The sequence below is a fragment of the Thermobia domestica genome, chromosome 15 (genome assembly GCF_964235325.1).
Source record: "Thermobia domestica chromosome 15, izTheDome1.hap1.1, whole genome shotgun sequence".
NCBI lineage: Eukaryota > Metazoa > Arthropoda > Insecta > Zygentoma > Lepismatidae > Thermobia > Thermobia domestica.
In genome coordinates this window covers 156,618,160-156,635,072 of record NC_137468.1, presented here as the reverse complement: position 1 = coordinate 156,635,072, position 16,913 = coordinate 156,618,160, and the positions used below count along the sequence as shown (strand labels likewise).

The following is a 16,913-nucleotide window of genomic DNA, read 5'->3' as shown; positions in this document are numbered from 1 at the left end:
GATACCATTACTGTTGTTTCAAGGACAATAAATTCATAGTAGTGTTTGTCATTTTTGGCGAAATCCCGATATGTTGACAGAACAGACATTCAGATTCACTACAGAGTTAGGTCAACAGGGATTGGTGATCTTAATGAATCAACCAAGCTTAAAGAGTTATTTTGCACTTATTTGCAATCTTAATTGAATAGTTTAGCCAAAAATATAAAATTACCTCCCATTTGCTCTTTAGAAAGTTTTCTTATAACAAAAAAGTTGTAAAGAAGAAATAATCCGCATCTTTTTCTACCATTGGAGACTTTTATATCAGTGCATATAGCAAGCATACCATCATGTATTTTTCTAATTAAGAAAAGGTTTTTGAATTTAAGCAAATATTTATACTGAAACAGAAAATTCTAAACATTCAGAGTTAGCTGGATTCATCACAAGAATAATCTATTGAATCTGCTTGAGCAAACAATGAACACGAACAATATATATATTTTTTATAAACACATCACACACAGTTTTACAATTAGAAAAAATTCTTATATATTTTGTATAAATAATGACTTTCAACACTTCACTTACATCAATTATACATACCTCTTTTTTAATTGCCATTCACACACACATGCTAATTTACACAATTTTGTTCGCTTTCAATATTAGCACAGCAAAATAAGACGTTAAATGCTAGTTATTTGTAAGATTAAATCATTACAAAAACACTAACAATGTTGATTTGTGTGTTCATAAAACACCAGGTAAGCATCTGAAGCACATATTTATTATTCTATCATTAAAGTACCTCTGCATATCGAAAACTATTGAACTTAACTTGACTTGACTTGTTAATTTATCTTCATTGAATTTTCTTTTTATACAAGGATGGACTCATGCGGAGATATTGAAGCTTTTTTTTAATCATTGTTATTTCGACTTACAGTTCAATTCTCACCAGTAATTAGTTAAATCTTGTTTTTAAAAAAATCTATCCAAAGTTTTCGAAGTGGTGGATGAAATATGGCAACTTTCGACCTTTGTTAACTTCTTCACAGGCTGACATAATACTCTTCGTGAGTGGTCGAGGTCCACAGCTGAACACTCCAATTTTACTCACCTATGGAAGAAGCAAGAAACAAAGCAATTAATGATAAGGCAGCATTATAAATATCAGGCAGTAAGTATTGCCTGTTCCCAAGTAAAACCATTTCACAATACACGCTAATTGTTGGGAAAAGGTTAGATTAAAAAAAAAAAAAGTGCTCAGGGAATATTGCACATACTGTGGATAGAAGAAATGCAGTAGGGAAGTAAGTTCACAATTAATTCAAAGCTCCAGACCCCACATATTTAAAGTTTGCTATATGTGCTGCTGTTGTCATCGAGAAGCAGGTAGCAATATTCATAATTAAATTACAAACCTTTATGTTATAACCACAAAACATACAGTACATTAGAGACCTGCACGGGCTGATCTCGGCTCGAGGCCCGGAGCCCGGCCCGCGGGTCGGGCTGACGCTGATTTCTCTTCAGGTCGGGCCAGGCTGGGGCCGATTAATTGCAATTCTTTAATAATTATTGACTTTTGTTAAATGATAGTTAGAATAAAGCCAAACGTTGAAGAAGTGTGCCCGTGAAAAATGTTACAAAGAATGCAATAGCTATTTACAGTGCGTTGCTTAGCGGTTCCACTTTCACTATAGAGGATTGCAGGCATTGCGCGGTAAATTGAGCTCTGACCTTGACCTTCACTGAACCCAAAATATGACAAGAAGGGGTGGGAAAATTTTGCCTGTCGCTAAACAATATTGCCATATGCTAAAAATCAATTTACTTAGAGGAATTTTTGTTGCAGGAAATTGAGTTTTTGTTCTCTCGATGACAGGCAAAGTTCTAGGAGGCATTGGTACAATTCGGGAGGCAAGCGTCAGGTTGTGAACCCAAGTTTAGAAAATGTTTGAGGGTTAGGTCAAGTTTAATACGAAATTTTGAGAAAGATTGGGGCTCGAGCTAATTTATTTAAAAATTTATCGGGCCGGGGTCGGGTCAAAAACTTAAAATTTATCGGGCCCGGGCCGGGCTTGGGCCAAGAATTTTAAAAACTTATCGGGCCAGGCCGGGCTCGGGCCGAAACATTCGGCCGAAACATTCGGTACATACATATATGAGACCACATTATTTCTTTTATTAATTGATGAGATGAAAACAATCTCAAGGACACACTAAATTTGTTCCACAGACTCCTAGGAGTCCACGGACTACCAACTGGGAAAAACTAGTAGGGAATTTGATTGACTGTTAGTTCACAGAAGTAGTCAGATGTGAAGTTGTTCCAGGATGAATTATGTAAATCTTCTGTGCTTGTACGGAGTTACTAGCTCAAACCTTGATATACAAACGTATTTACTAATTGCATGTACAGAGGATTACTTGAAGCTGTAAATATTTTTAGGTTGTGTATTAAGGCTTGTAAAGCAAGTTGAAAAGGTTCGTTGATACCGAAAGAAAAACTAGTTATCTGGTAGGTATACCTGTATACTTTGCACCAGCATTATTACAATGATTAATTTAAATGCATACAAAATTTACCGTAACAAACTATATACTTTGGTGTTGTTCAAAACCTAACATGCAGGTCTACATCACTCGATCTGTCCTGCATCATTTTGGAATGCTTTCTACTAGCGTTATTTAAATACAGTAACCTTGCAAAAAGTGCAACACAGAACAAAGTCAACCTTTCACTATGGGTTTGATTGGTATGAATAAGGGATTTATTCATAGTTCCATTGCCAAGGGCCCCAGAAGGTAGACGTTGACCATAGGTGTAATAGGAAGTACTCATCAAGCCCTATCTAGAGGTACTGCCCTCAGGAAGTTGATCAAAACGGGGAGCAAAAGTAAAGATAATTTATGACTTAGAGAAACAGAGGTTTTAAGATTAAATCAATATAAGAATAAGATTAGTATGCAGCCACATTTAGCATATATGTGAAGCATTTCGTAGAGAATAGCGCTAAGCTGAGATATCAGCATAGGTAATGGTCGAAGATTTGTTCCAAACTCGATATCTCGAAAAACAATGGTAGTAGAAAGAAAAAGTATGCTAGCACAACCTTTCAAGAGCTTGCATATAACATGCAATTTGCTTCAAGGAAACTTCAGGATCAAAGTTAAACTAGTAAGAGAATTCTTCATGTGAAAACAGTTGCTTTGACCCATCACTTATGTCGGTATTTCAGCTTAGCGCTATCCTCTATGGATGCTTCTCATATGCGCTAAATGCGGTTGCATACTGATCTTATTTCTACATTGATTTCATTCCCAAAAACCTCAGTTTCTCTAAATCACTAATGACCCCCTTACCTTTGTCGCCCTTTTTGACGAACTTTCAGAGGCTTTAGAGCTAAAACAGTGCCTTTAGATAGCGCTTGAGAAGTACTTCCTATTACACCTATTGGTCAATGTCTACCTTCTGGGACGCTTGGCAATAGAACTGTGAATAAATTCCTTTCTGTTGGTGTCCAAATGAACAAAACGAAACAAAAAAAACAAAAAATCAAAAGCAACAAGGTCCATGCTATACACGTAATTTTTGCCTTGTGGTAGAGTAAATCATGGCATTCTCGTAACATTTGCGACCTTTGTCAGGCTTTTCATTCTAATTGCTTTGTTGTAGACTTGAAACTGAATAATATTTCTTACGTACTGTTGAACGTTCTTCCACTAGATTTCTAGTGCCATCTCACTAAGTCTCCAAACAGTCACTTTTAGCAGCTGACTAGGAAAGAGTAATTTCTCTTTCGCTGAATATTCCTGACTTTACCTGACTATAGAACAAAATGCGTTAATATTTATCAATTGGCGAGTAAAGTTATGTATACATCGTGAGGCAGCTAAAAGTACCACCTGAAATAGCGAAGAAACTAGAAATACTAGCTATGTAAGGTTTCCGAGAAACAATAATAGCAGTAGGGACTCGTAAAATGTAGATTTGTTGTTGTTCGAAAAAGAGCGACAAATGGGGCATCTGGAGCAAAGTTATATTTTGTTAAATGGAACGGTATACATTAACATGCATAATATAAAATAGCACACGCAGAGAAACAACGCCGTTGGTCCCATGTGTGTATTGCACATAGGAACGAAGATATGGCCATGTAAATAGGTATAAACAAAATAAGTGGCCCAGTTGACCATCAGTACCACGGCATGCAAGACGTCTCAGGTACCTGACAGAACTGTCTTGACGCAGAGCAAGTTTTGATTGCAGAGCCACGAGATCGTGTTGGTTCATAGTAGGCAGTGGTACTGGTAAGAGCGAAGAGTATGGTGTTTACGAACATAGAAAAAGCGGACACGATCCTAGTTTATGGGGAATACCGAAAGAATGCCTCAGAAGCCTACCGTGTGTACGCAGAGATATATCCGGACAGACGACAGCCATCTCGACGTCTGTTCGATAAGTTATTTAGTAAATTAAAAGAAACTGGAAGTTTAACACCACGACAACGTGTGTGGAACAAGCCAATTACAGGTGAGGCAGGTGCAACAAATTTTCTCGCCGCTGTTGCTATGAATCCGTACATTAGCTCCCGTGAAATTGCCAGGGATGGTGGAATGAGTCAGCGAAGTGTATTACGCATTCTACACACACACACGTTTCACCCATATATCTCCCTCCACCAGGAACTGCACGGGAATGATTTTGTGAACCGTGTTCAGTTTTGCACATGGATGTTACGACACGACGCACCAGATTTGTCACGTATCCTGTTCAACGACGAGGCAACTTTTATCAATCATGGAAATGTCAACCTGCACTATTGGTCTGTGACAAATCCACATTGGCTTCACCAGCGCCCATGGAGTGTGAACGTGCGGTATGGTATGGTGGGTGAACATCTCCTTGGCCCTTTTTTCATACAAGGGAGACTGAATGCTGACCGATACATATAGTTTTTACAACATGAACTGCCTGTACTATTAGAGGACATACCACTTCAGATGAGGGAAATGTGGTACCAACATGACAGGCGCACAGTGCACGACGCGCTACAGCATGTGTGAAAAATATGTTTCACAATTGGTGGATTGGACGTGCCGGGTGTCAAATGGCCGGCTCGTTCCCCAGATTTGACACACACTTTTCTCTGTGGGGAACGCTGAAGGACATTGTCTATCGGGATGTGCGAACACCAGATATGCAACACCGCATTACTGCCGCCTGTAGCGACATTCCCTCTGCGATGCTACATTCTGTGCAACGATCTTTGAGTGGGCATCTCGATGACTGTATCGCAGCTGACGGCCACCATTTTGGACACACACTTTGACAGGTTTTCGCTTATTACACAGCGGTTCTGCCACATACTGTAATGGCCATTGTCATTATGCTGTAGTACTGTCACATAAATGGTGCTGACGAGATCTCTATTTTTTCTTCCCTGTTATCACGCCCTTTCTTCATCTTGTCCGATTTGTTCTGACAGCTCATACATACATGCCGTGGTACTGACGGTCAAGTGGGCCACTTGTTATTTTGTTTACACCTATTTACATGGCCATATCTTCGTTCCTATGTGCAGTACACACATGGGACCAACGGCGTTGTGTTTCTCTGCGTGTGCTCTTTTATATTATGCATGTTAATGTACGTATATCGTTCTATTTAACAAAATATAACTTTGCTCCAGATGCCCCATTTGTCGCTCTTTTTCGAACTACCCCATACCTCCATTTTACGAGCCCCTACTGCTATTATGGTTTCTCGCAAACCTTACACCGCTAGTGTTTCTAGTTTCTTCGCTAAGTAGGGCACTCTCTCTTATTTTAATTAAAATAAAAACTTAATCTGTCATTAAAGGTTTTTCTTGATAGGTCCTTTATGCGCGGAGTAAAAGTAGTTTTCATTAAGTTATACGGAATTTTCAGATTTTTGTATTGGTGATGCACACTTTTTGCATCGAGCATAGCAGATTTACTGTATTATTTTGTGTGGTCATGTCTAACTTTTTTTTTTTTTTTTTTACATTACTTGAGCCCTAGATTGCAATTTTCTTCCGCAGTTATCGTTGGAGAGAGAGTACTTCAGAGGACGTAAGTTCACAGCGTAATTGCAGTTAGAGGACCAATGATTACTAGTTTATTTGTATTATGTACCTATCGTATATAAAACTGAAATGTTCTTGTTGGAATTTAAGTAAATTCCTTAAATTCCTCTCTGTATTAAGAAATTTAAGAAGAATATATTCTCCAAAATACTCCGATATGAAACCTCTCAGCTGAATTTTATCTTTCGAAATATATTATATTATATTATATATATATATATATATATATATATATATATATATATATATATATATATATATATATTATTTATTTATTTATTTATGAAGTACTAGCAGATTTGTTTCTGCCACTGCATGTACAAAATTCTTTAAATTGACGTATTTATATTCTGTGCTTCATAAACAGTACAAACCACAAAGTTCATCTTACAACGAATACTCAAATGAAGTAGGTATCGAATAGTTACAACGTTGCTAACAGAATACAATGGAATCTTTCAAAAATAAAATAGTGAAATCTTTCCTATTTTCAAAACTTTGCCCTTCACCCGCCATTAACCATGGAAGAAATCTACGTATACACTTTCTCGTGATCTTGGTTGAACTACGAACAAATAAAAGCACTGTTTGGAGTTCTATGAGACGAATAAGTTACTCATATTTGCTGGAGGAAAATTCACATTAGAGAATATATGATGGTTGGGCAAAAATTCACGAGTGTTGGCACATGAAAGTATCTGAAGTGGACCAACCATTAAGTTGATTGGCAATTATAACTCAGGATTTATAACGCCTGAGTTATGTGGTGACTGGTATTATAATTCAAGTTTACAATTTGCATTTCTAAGGCATCGAGTTAGAGTTGTTCATAATTATGATATATCTATAGATGTGAGCTATTATGGGTAAAATAAGGCTATTTTTAAGTAAAGGATAAAGACAAATTATTTATGAGAAGTGTTACCCTTAAGCAGTAGTTCCTTATTATCCGACAAACAATGTACTTATATCAGGGGCGGATCCAGGACCGACTTATGGGGGGGGGCGGTGGGTTGTCATACTGCTACTTTTAAGGACTCCAAACTTTTGGATGGGTTTTATTTATATATATATATAATAAAGTTTCGTCTTCTGGGGGGGGGTGGCGATCGCCCTGATCGCCCTTCCCTGGATTCGCCCCTGATTTATATTAAGCGAATACTGCATAAATTTAGGTGTATTGAATTGTATTTATATAAAAATACATCTTAACTTGAAACTCTTGTATGTAAACCATATTAATCTACAATATTCCGATATCGGCAAAAACAGCTAGAAGTGCATTTAAGCCTGGTGTAATATTAAATACTATATTATAATAAAACTAAAGTTAGAACAAAAATAGCACTAATACTGTCATTAACTTACACTACAAGAACCGACTCATGATGCCTACCCCGACATTACAAAAATAGTGAAAATTGTCCTTAAAAAAGATGAGCGATCATCATTCATAGCTACGCATGCTCTGCAACAAACTCCCATGTTGCTCACAAAGTTGGTAATGAGTTGTTGTGGTATTAAATTCCATTCCTCTACCAGCCCTGTTGACACATGGATGGTCCTTGGTGCATTTTCGACATGCTGCAAAGACTTCTCATAACATAAACGTAGTCTATGAGATTCAAAGCGGGGAAGGCACAGACAGGACAAGCCATTCGATGAATATCGTCTCGTTCCAAGAGCTCTGCCATTTGCGCTGTTCGAAGCTGTCACATTATCTATAAAGACGACGTTGGGGCCGACTGTACCTCTGCAAAGACGCACGCGGAGAAGGACTATAGTGCCAAAATAATGAGTGTCCCGCATTCAAAAATTGGGGAGGTCTGTATGCCCATATAACGACTCCCCACACAAGAACATCTAGCTACCCGATGATAATGTTCGACAATGTTCCTGGGTTCATCGCGTGTTCTGACTCTTGCTAGATTAGTATACGTTCAGAATCACTATTCAGACTGAATCTGATCTTATCGGAGAAGAGAACGCAAACCATCCACTCATCCTTCGTCCAGACCCGATGTTCTTTGACACTACCGCAAACGATGTTGCCGATCTGCGGTTATCAACGGAGTGTAGCGTAATGGCCGTCGAGCAAAGAGACTACCCCCATGCAATCGACGTGCCACTGTGGAGTGTGAGATTGGGCGACTCGCAGTTCTTCAGATGTCTGCAATTGCATCTGATATTTGAAATCTGCCCCTTCTTGTCTCTGTCACAATGTAGCGATATCCTTTGCTGTAGTTGACTGTGGTAGACCAACATACTGTCGACCATGCTCTTTCGGAGAGCATGGCATGTAGTACGGGAATGCCTCCTCATGCATATGAAACCATACTGTGGAAAAAAAAAAAACAATTCCTGAGCCATACTTTGTCCTAGTTTCCCAATGATTCTTCCCTGTGTGAAAAATGAAATTAAAGCTTTAAGTTTTAATTCCCACAGTTACGCCAGCTAGGCTAAAGGAGACTGTGATGATGAGAAATGAATGAAATGGTGGAATGAAGAAAGTATGAAACGGGAAAACCACTAGAAAAGCCACGCACACAGTGTTTGTCCATCACACAGTTCATTTGGCGTGAGCTGAGATCGAAGCAAGGACCCCATGCATTAGAGATGAACGCTCTACCACTGAGCCACCGCGGCCCTTCCCCATGGTAAGTCACCCAAATGCCTCTGGGGCATGTTGTAACTCCAGTATAAAGGACCGTAACAGCGCTGACACACACTGTCTCGTCCCTTTCATTCAACTGGTTTGTGTTGGGGAAGCAGACCCATTCGGTGCTACGGTCACACTCATGTCGCGTCATGCAACATCTTGCTCCTGCGCACATGGAGTCGCCTGGGAACATGCTGCTGGGGTTTTCATTCATTTCCATTGACTACGTAATATTTTGTTACTTTACCCATCTTGTCCTTAAGTTTTGCACATCAGTATATATCAATTATAATGGATTTGAATAAATCCTAGTATAAAAGCAAGGTAAGAAAATTATACATAGAAATATTAACAAAGAAATGCGGAAAGCGTATGTGAGCAAAGTACATTCTTAATTCCTTTCGAACATCAGGAAAAATATACGTTTATATTACGTATTGCTACCATGCAATGCTCCCAGTACAGCGGCACTCGCACGTCAAAAATACAAGATGTACGCTTAGACCTCAACTAAAGTTAGATCATGACTGCACTATTCAATATATCAGGGGAGAATATTTTCTCCTCTGCATTAATGTTCTTCCTAATTAACACTAATTATCACAATTCCCTGATAGCATCATCATCTTTAAAATCCTTTTAGTAATAGTTAACTAAGGATGATTGTGAGTATGATATTCCTGGGCCCAGTAATGTTATAAAATAGGATACTACTTTTGCTTTACTGAAGTTTGGGAGAAAACCTTCGAATATTAGTTTCTATAAAAGGCTGCTAAGCCGATATATGTAAGGATGATGGACAGTAATGCTAGAAAATTCCATCTGGGATCGAATTAGTACAGTAATCAAAAGAGCAAGATGGGGAACAACAATTAATGAGATACGTAAATTCGTTAATGGAAAAGACCCTAGACACACAAGTAACAGGGTAAAGGAAAGGTTCTATTGTACTTCAGGAGTTATAGACTACTTGATGAGCAACTGTTAAGATAATAGAGAATCTCACAATTATGTCAATGATAACCACGTGTTGATCTATGCCAGTTTCACAGGGACTCGAACCTAGGCTTCTAGTATGGACTCTTTCCTTCACTGGAACATGAAAGACAAACTTTCAGAATGGGAACAGTTACTTGGTAGTATGACATTTCATACAAATGAAAATAAGGATTTGATAAAGGAACTTCTTGATTTAACTTAGTGTTGTAGTCTTGATCCTTTGTTGTATTAGTGTTTAGAGCGGCCCCTGTCGAGAGTTTTGTTCAATTTTCCTTCCTTGTTTCTTCTGTGTTGCTTATACGTGCTGGCAACCTCAACAAAAAGTTGTAAAAGTCAAAGACAGGAATTGTGCTGAGCGAGTCGCGGCTGAAGTTGTATTCTGGAAACAGACAAACTAGGAAAGGAAAGAATGATAACTTAGCAGTTGGACAAAGTGGAAAAATAGGAAATATCTTGTTTTTGCTTTAATAGCAAATACAGAATGATTTGATTTGATTTTGAGTTTAGCCTCGCTGCTGAACGGGACGTTATATATGGGACCCATACACGTAAACACATGCCTGAAGAAACAGCCCGACTTGTATGAAAAATGATAAAACTACAGGCAAGTTGATCGTGTATGGCCTCGTTCATTCATGTTGAAAATTTTCAAAATCTTCTGAAAACATGCTTGATGTTTTTGCCGTTCTGCATGCATGTTTACCGTGTATGGGCTCGTTCATGCAAGGTGGCTGTTTTATATTTAGGTCCGCCAATCACGACAGCGGAGGAAATCACGTGACTCTCCTCCATCGCATGCCAAGGTCGTGCAGTTGCAGAAAGAAAAAGCACGCGTTTCCTCGTCCTCCACATTTCTCAAACTACTTTCAGTATGTTGGACAGCACGTTGGTACGTGTGGGGGTAAAAAATTCTTTCAAGATGCATGATGAAAGAAACCTTTCATACATGTTGGTCATGCAAGTGCGTGCGTCTATGGCGCGCTAATGAGACGTGGGCCTACTGTTTAATGTGGAATCTGAACCACATGAGTTCCCGCCGGGAATCGAACCCGGGTCTCCCGCGCCAGAGGTGCGTACGCTAACCGCTTAGCCACAAAGTAGCTCCAACAAATACAGAATGATGGTTGAATAAACTAAGATGTAATAAACGGAGAATCCAAAATAGACGCAATATCGTGGTGATCGAAACCTTCACACTATTAACTATGCTGTAAAAATATATATAACAACTATAGAAATAAATACTTACATAACTATGTTTCTTCTGCACAAATTTAAGGAACGATGACATATCAGGTCTCCCGAAGTGGTTCACAGCTTTCAACCCCGTGAACATGCTCGTTCTGGAGAGGCGTTGGAAATGGTTCTCGCAGATATACTTGAAAGAAAAATGAAAGACTAACTCAGCACCATTGGCGACGCTAGTAATTTAAATTAAAGGAAGGCCAAATCGTCAACTAAAAAGCGTACTATTATTATTTAAAATATATTTATAGATTAAAGAGCAATGATATTGCCAAATTTTCAATACTGAACACTCAATACTCACTCCAAAATACAGAAAGATATAAATCCCAACAATAGATTATCTCTCGGAAACTTGTTAATTCACCTAGTTCTGTTTTTAGCTGATAGCATCTACAGGATGGGCGGAAAGCAAACTCCCTATTAAAAATTGTTTACAACTTTGTTAATACTTAACCAATTATTATGAAATAAATTTTGTCCCTTACAATAGTAGAATTTACATATTACATATCACCTTTATGTCATTGCAGAAATCAGCGGTTGGCCATGGCGCAACGTCTAAACTTGCGTGAGCGGGATCTGCTGCCATCCTGGTACGAAGTACGGCAATCCGAGGTACGGTACAAGTACAGAGAAAGTGGCGAAGTGTAAAAGGGACCCCGTGCCTCGGTAAATGCAAGGACCATAAAGATTTCCATTGGAAGCTGATGGGCAGATATTAGGGGACGGGATCCTTCAACATCCTGTCAGGGCAAAAGGTCAATGTTCACTCAAAGTTCTAAAAAATATCACAAAGATAGGCAACGTCGCGAAAGTAGTTTAAACACACAATCCGAACTGTTGTGATGAAAGTTGATTTTTTGTCGAAAGAAACCACATTATACCAGGAGTTATCGCCGGAAGACTGTGGTGCAGTATGACGAGCACGAAAGTTGTGGGTCATGTCATTGGGGACACAATGAATGCAGAATGGTACATTGCTATGCTTGAAGATTATGTTCACGGTATTTTATCAAAGTAGGACAATTTCAACGACCTTATCTTTATGCAGAATAGGGAACCGCTTCATTTTGCACGTCCTGTTTTAGCGTGGCTCGACACCTATTTTTTAAGACGCTGGTCGAGACACCGTGGCTCTTTTGAATGGTCAGCAAGGAGTCCTGACCTAATGCCCTGCGAGTTCGTCCTCTGGGGATGGGCGAAAGAGAAAATTCGTTTCACAAAACCAAAAACTAGATTAATTGGAGGCGTGAGTACACCAAGTTCTTGCGTACGTATCGCTAGTGTATCTGCAAAAATTTGTTGCAAGTATTCCAACCGTTTAAGAAAACTGATGTATAATGGAGGTGCTTATGTGGAATTTTAACAATACATATCAATTCTACCATTGTGAGAAAGAAAATTATTTTTGTTTCAGGAGTATTGGTTAATATCAAAATAGATATGAACAATTTTAGATAGAGAATTATTACCCGCCTACCCTGTATTACCTGAACCAATGTTTGGGCGAGAAGTGAATTAAGTGGCCAACCAGGTTAATGAGTGATGTGACCAAAATGCATAATTTCAGCTTGCTTCTCTAAATACGAGTGAGTTATTAGTTATTTTTTCAATAATAATAATAATAATAATAATAATAATAATAATAATAATAATAATAATAATAATAATAATAATAATTCACTTTCCGTTTTTGGAAAGGAACTACAGACCAAATTATCCTAGAATGTATAAAATTTTCCCCTCAAAGGGGAACTATATTTTGATGCTTTAAACAAACTAAATTACGATAAAAATAAAATTTATTGAATTTTACAACGAAAGAAATCTCCAAAAGACACCATAATTCCTGTTTTCAACATTTCTCACTACTTATACGTTAAGTTCCAAATATACTTACCAGCATTGTTGTTCTGAGATCGAATTTATGAAAGAACTGTGTAATAAAAATGTGTATTTCTAAGACACTGGTTACATCTTTTCTTTCAACATCTCTCAGCACTTCGATGAACCATTCGAAATGGCGATGAGAAGGACAGATCCACAGGAAATACACCTACAATGAATATGGTATTTATTTATTTATTTATTTCATGGAAGCGCCATATTATAATTTCAATGAGTTTATTTTTGTATTTATCACACTATACATCAAATTTACACATACATACAAAATGAATAAAAGAACGATTTTTTAATTTTTTTTTATTTTTATTTTATTTATTTTTTTTTTTTAAAGGATTACCTCCAGAAGTCTCAACTAACTTTTACACTCTTTCAACACTGTTCACTTTATTATTGTTAAAGCTACTTGACGTAGAATATACCAAATTAAAATTTGAAATGTCCTGTGAGATTCATCCACTATCAGTAACAGTTCTTCAAGGTTCTCCTTTGGGTCCATTAGTAATATTTTCCATGAGTAGAAGTTTTGCTTGGTATATACTTAAACACAACTAAAGTTTATTCAAGGAACGTTCAGTACCTCATGTAAACAAATACATGTGGTGATTGTTTGATTTTATTGGTTAGAGAGCCTTAGGACACCCATGAGGCAGAAGAAAATAGTCCTTGCTTATAAGGATCATTACCAGAATTCCTTACAATTAGACAACAGAAACAACACTTTATCTAAGAACTAAATTGAATTAATGCAATAAAAGAGAATACGCATGCATTGAAAGTGGTTTTGACCCAAATTTAGCGCGAATCACAGTTAACAATATGGGCACATGCGGGGAATAAGTGAAACATCGACGGGGTACAAGCACGTGCGTCTCGAAAGAAGCGCTGACCGATAGCCAATCATCCGATGACTGGCGGAGTAATACAATTCTGCAATGTTTACACCAGGATTAGAACCTTCGTTGAATGAACTTTAATTTGCTGAGCAAAACAATATATTCACATTAAAAAACTACATACGTGTTACCGCGATTATGATGGTTAGGTTAAAGGAGACTGTGATGATGAGTAATAAATTAAATAGTGGAATGAAGAAAGTGTGAGGAAATCCACGCACACTGTTTATCCACCACAAAGTTCACTTGGCGCGAGCTGGGATCGAACCAGAGACCCCAAGCACCAGAGGTGAACGCTCTACCACTGAGCCACCGTGGCCCATACGTGTTAGTTGGCGAAACTAACATGTATGTAGTTTTTAACGTAAATATATTGTTTTGCTCAGCAAATAGTTTGTTCGTGTTTAAGGGTCCATTAATTTTCTCATTTATATTACTGACTTACCAACAGTTTTAAGTCATTCCAACATTTTACTTTATGGTGATCATTAACCCTTAACATACCAAGCGGGGTACTTTAGGGACCCCAGAGTGATACTTGGTGATACTGCCGCAATTATAAGAATTAATTTATTCTCGATTTTTATATGTATCCTGCAACCATAGGCGCCGACTTGAAGAAAATATTGGGGGGGGGGGAAACAATGAATAAATATATAATCATATTCAGCCGTTTTCTACCAACTGCTGGACAGTGATGCCAATTCCTTCAGAGCCGTTTTCCCTTCACAAGCCTCAGAATTTCCCTTTTCCGGACAAAATTTCCCTTCATCCAAACCGTTCAAGTACTGTATTTAGTAAACGTATTTTTAATCGTTTTCGCTTTCACCCTACGGCTACTGCGTTCATACTTCAGAGCTTAGCTTGTTTCTTTTTTTACATTTTACGTCTGTTACAATGCTGAACACATGCTCAGCTTCAGCATTTGAGTGAGGCAATGTTAGTACTAATGATGCCAATTTTGCGAGGTTTGCAAATTGTAGATAGCCTTCAAACTTTTTGATTCGAGAAACACGAAACCACATTTCGTCTGTTGGTTTATCCTTTAGAGTGCTCTTTTCTTCATCGTTTAATTCATGCCGGAGACGCCTCCATTCTGCAATCAAATCGTTGGCATCAAAGTATTCAGAAAAATGACTTCGAAGATGCCCGATACTATTTTTTTTTTTTTTAGTCGAGAGCTACATCTGAGATCAAAAATTCCATTTCATTAAACAGTGGCGAGTCAAGTGGAAGCCGCGCTGGTATCTCTGTTGTAACCTCAATATAAAAATCAAGACACCGAAGCCTAATAGCTTTCACACCTTCTTCAAATAATTCAAGCAAAAAATCTTCGCATTCTTGCCCAGAAATACTTCATCTAACGGCAGAAGAGTTCTTGGGTTTGAAACATGTATGTTATATTGGTGTACTAATTCAGCTTGCAAAAAATTTTGGCCTAGTGTTCGAAATAATTTCCTTGAGTTTTCTGCAAGAAATGGAATCAAAACCTTCCATTGTTGAAAAAGTGCATTAAAGGAGTTGAAAAAATTTAGATCATATTTTAGAAAAAAGGAATATGCTTTCGTATAAAAATTGTTCAGTTCATTTAAAATAAATTCGGAACTCTTTAGTTTGTCCTCGAATACAGCTAGTTGGAAGTAATTTTGAAGCACTGACCAATTTTCCAGTAGCCTTACAACGCACTGATGAAGGGATAACCACCTGGTTCCAGACACTTTCAAAATACTTTTTACCTTAACATTCATGTGCTCCTGAAACTTGGCCAACACTGCGCATCGCTTCAAACTTAGAAATAGCGCAAAGCAGTTTCTCCGGAGCTAGCGATAATTTTTCGCATGCCTTGCTAGCAACTAGCGGAACAGAGTAAGAAATGCACTTCATCATTATTAACTTCGGGCAGTCATTCTTTAACAATGAGGAAAACTAATTGTTCGTACCGACCATCAAGTTTGCACCATCGCTCGCCAAGTCGATAATGTTCTTTAGTGGGATGTCTTTCTCCCGCAAACATTCATAGAAAGCGGAATAAATGGCATTTGCTGAACAATCTTTAGCGTCCAACTTCACTAACTCCAGTAACTTGATTTGGACCCGACCATTAAATGGTGAGACGTATTGGGCCATAACACAACATTTTTTGGCACGAAATATTAGCGCTTTCATCCACGAGAATAGAAAAGGGGACTTGCTTTAAGTTTTCAGCAATTTGTTCTGTTTCGGCCCGGGCCAACACATTTTTTACTATCGCAGTACATTTTGACCTCCTTAATTTAATGTTTTTCGCAATTCCGGAGTCATGAAATACATCCTTCAGAAGTGATACAAGATGGTCATCCACCTGGAAGGCAACGTTGTGCTCAGCGAAGAATGCTGCAATTTTAATTTCCGCACTTTTCACGGCTTCAGATGTATCGTTTGGCTTTGATGTTCACACAAAATCTTTGAACGATTGCACGGTGCGCAAGCTTTTCATATTGGATGCATGTTTTTGTCCCCGAGAATGTTTTTCAAGATCACTTTTCCCATAATTTAGCACAACATTGCAAGCAACACATCGGCACTTCAAATCACAATCCCTCACTGGCCGCAGCCAATTTTGAAAGTGCGGGTCTTGCATCCATTCAGGTCTAAATTTTTTAAACTGCTTATGAGGAACTTTCTTCTCCGCGGAGAGTTCCGTTCTTTTTGCCCGTTTTTCACTGGAGTTCCTGCAGATTCACGCGAACGACTACCGTCTTCCATTCTGTTACCACTTAACAGTATGGTATGTTGGTGGGACTAAACTGCAAACACACCAACACAACACGTCCCGAACACGAATCCAAACCAAACTGTTATAATAGTTGCAATGATAATTTAATTGAGAAAGATTTCATCTTATTGCATTGCATTTAATTCAACAATGGGAATATTAATTTTGATAAAAGATTTTAAATAAGCATTGATGTAATGTTTCGAATTTAACTGAATATGTTGATCGATGTGTAATGTTGATAAATATTAATGAATGCAAAGCAAGATAACTGTTGAGAATTTATGTGAAATATGTGCAACGAATTATGTTTGGAACAAATAGGATGTTGAATTTATACTGAATTTTAA

The 16,913-nt window shown here is 37.9% G+C and overlaps 1 protein-coding gene across 2 annotated transcripts in view; it reads right to left on the bottom strand.

Annotated features, from left to right (window-relative positions):
* Positions 1 to 973: 973 nt before the first annotated feature.
* Positions 974 to 16,913, bottom strand: part of Duox (dual oxidase) — a 458,692-nt gene continuing 442,752 nt past the window's right edge. For both annotated transcript variants that reach the window (XM_081740305.1, XM_081740304.1), the window contains 3 exons: positions 12,908 to 13,063; positions 11,009 to 11,137; positions 974 to 1,105 (listed from right to left, as the gene is read on the bottom strand). In XM_081740305.1, coding sequence (XP_081596431.1) covers positions 977 to 1,105; positions 11,009 to 11,137; positions 12,908 to 13,063 — 414 coding nt within the window. In that variant the 3' untranslated portion in view covers positions 974 to 976. The remainder of the gene's footprint in view (positions 1,106 to 11,008; positions 11,138 to 12,907; positions 13,064 to 16,913) is intronic.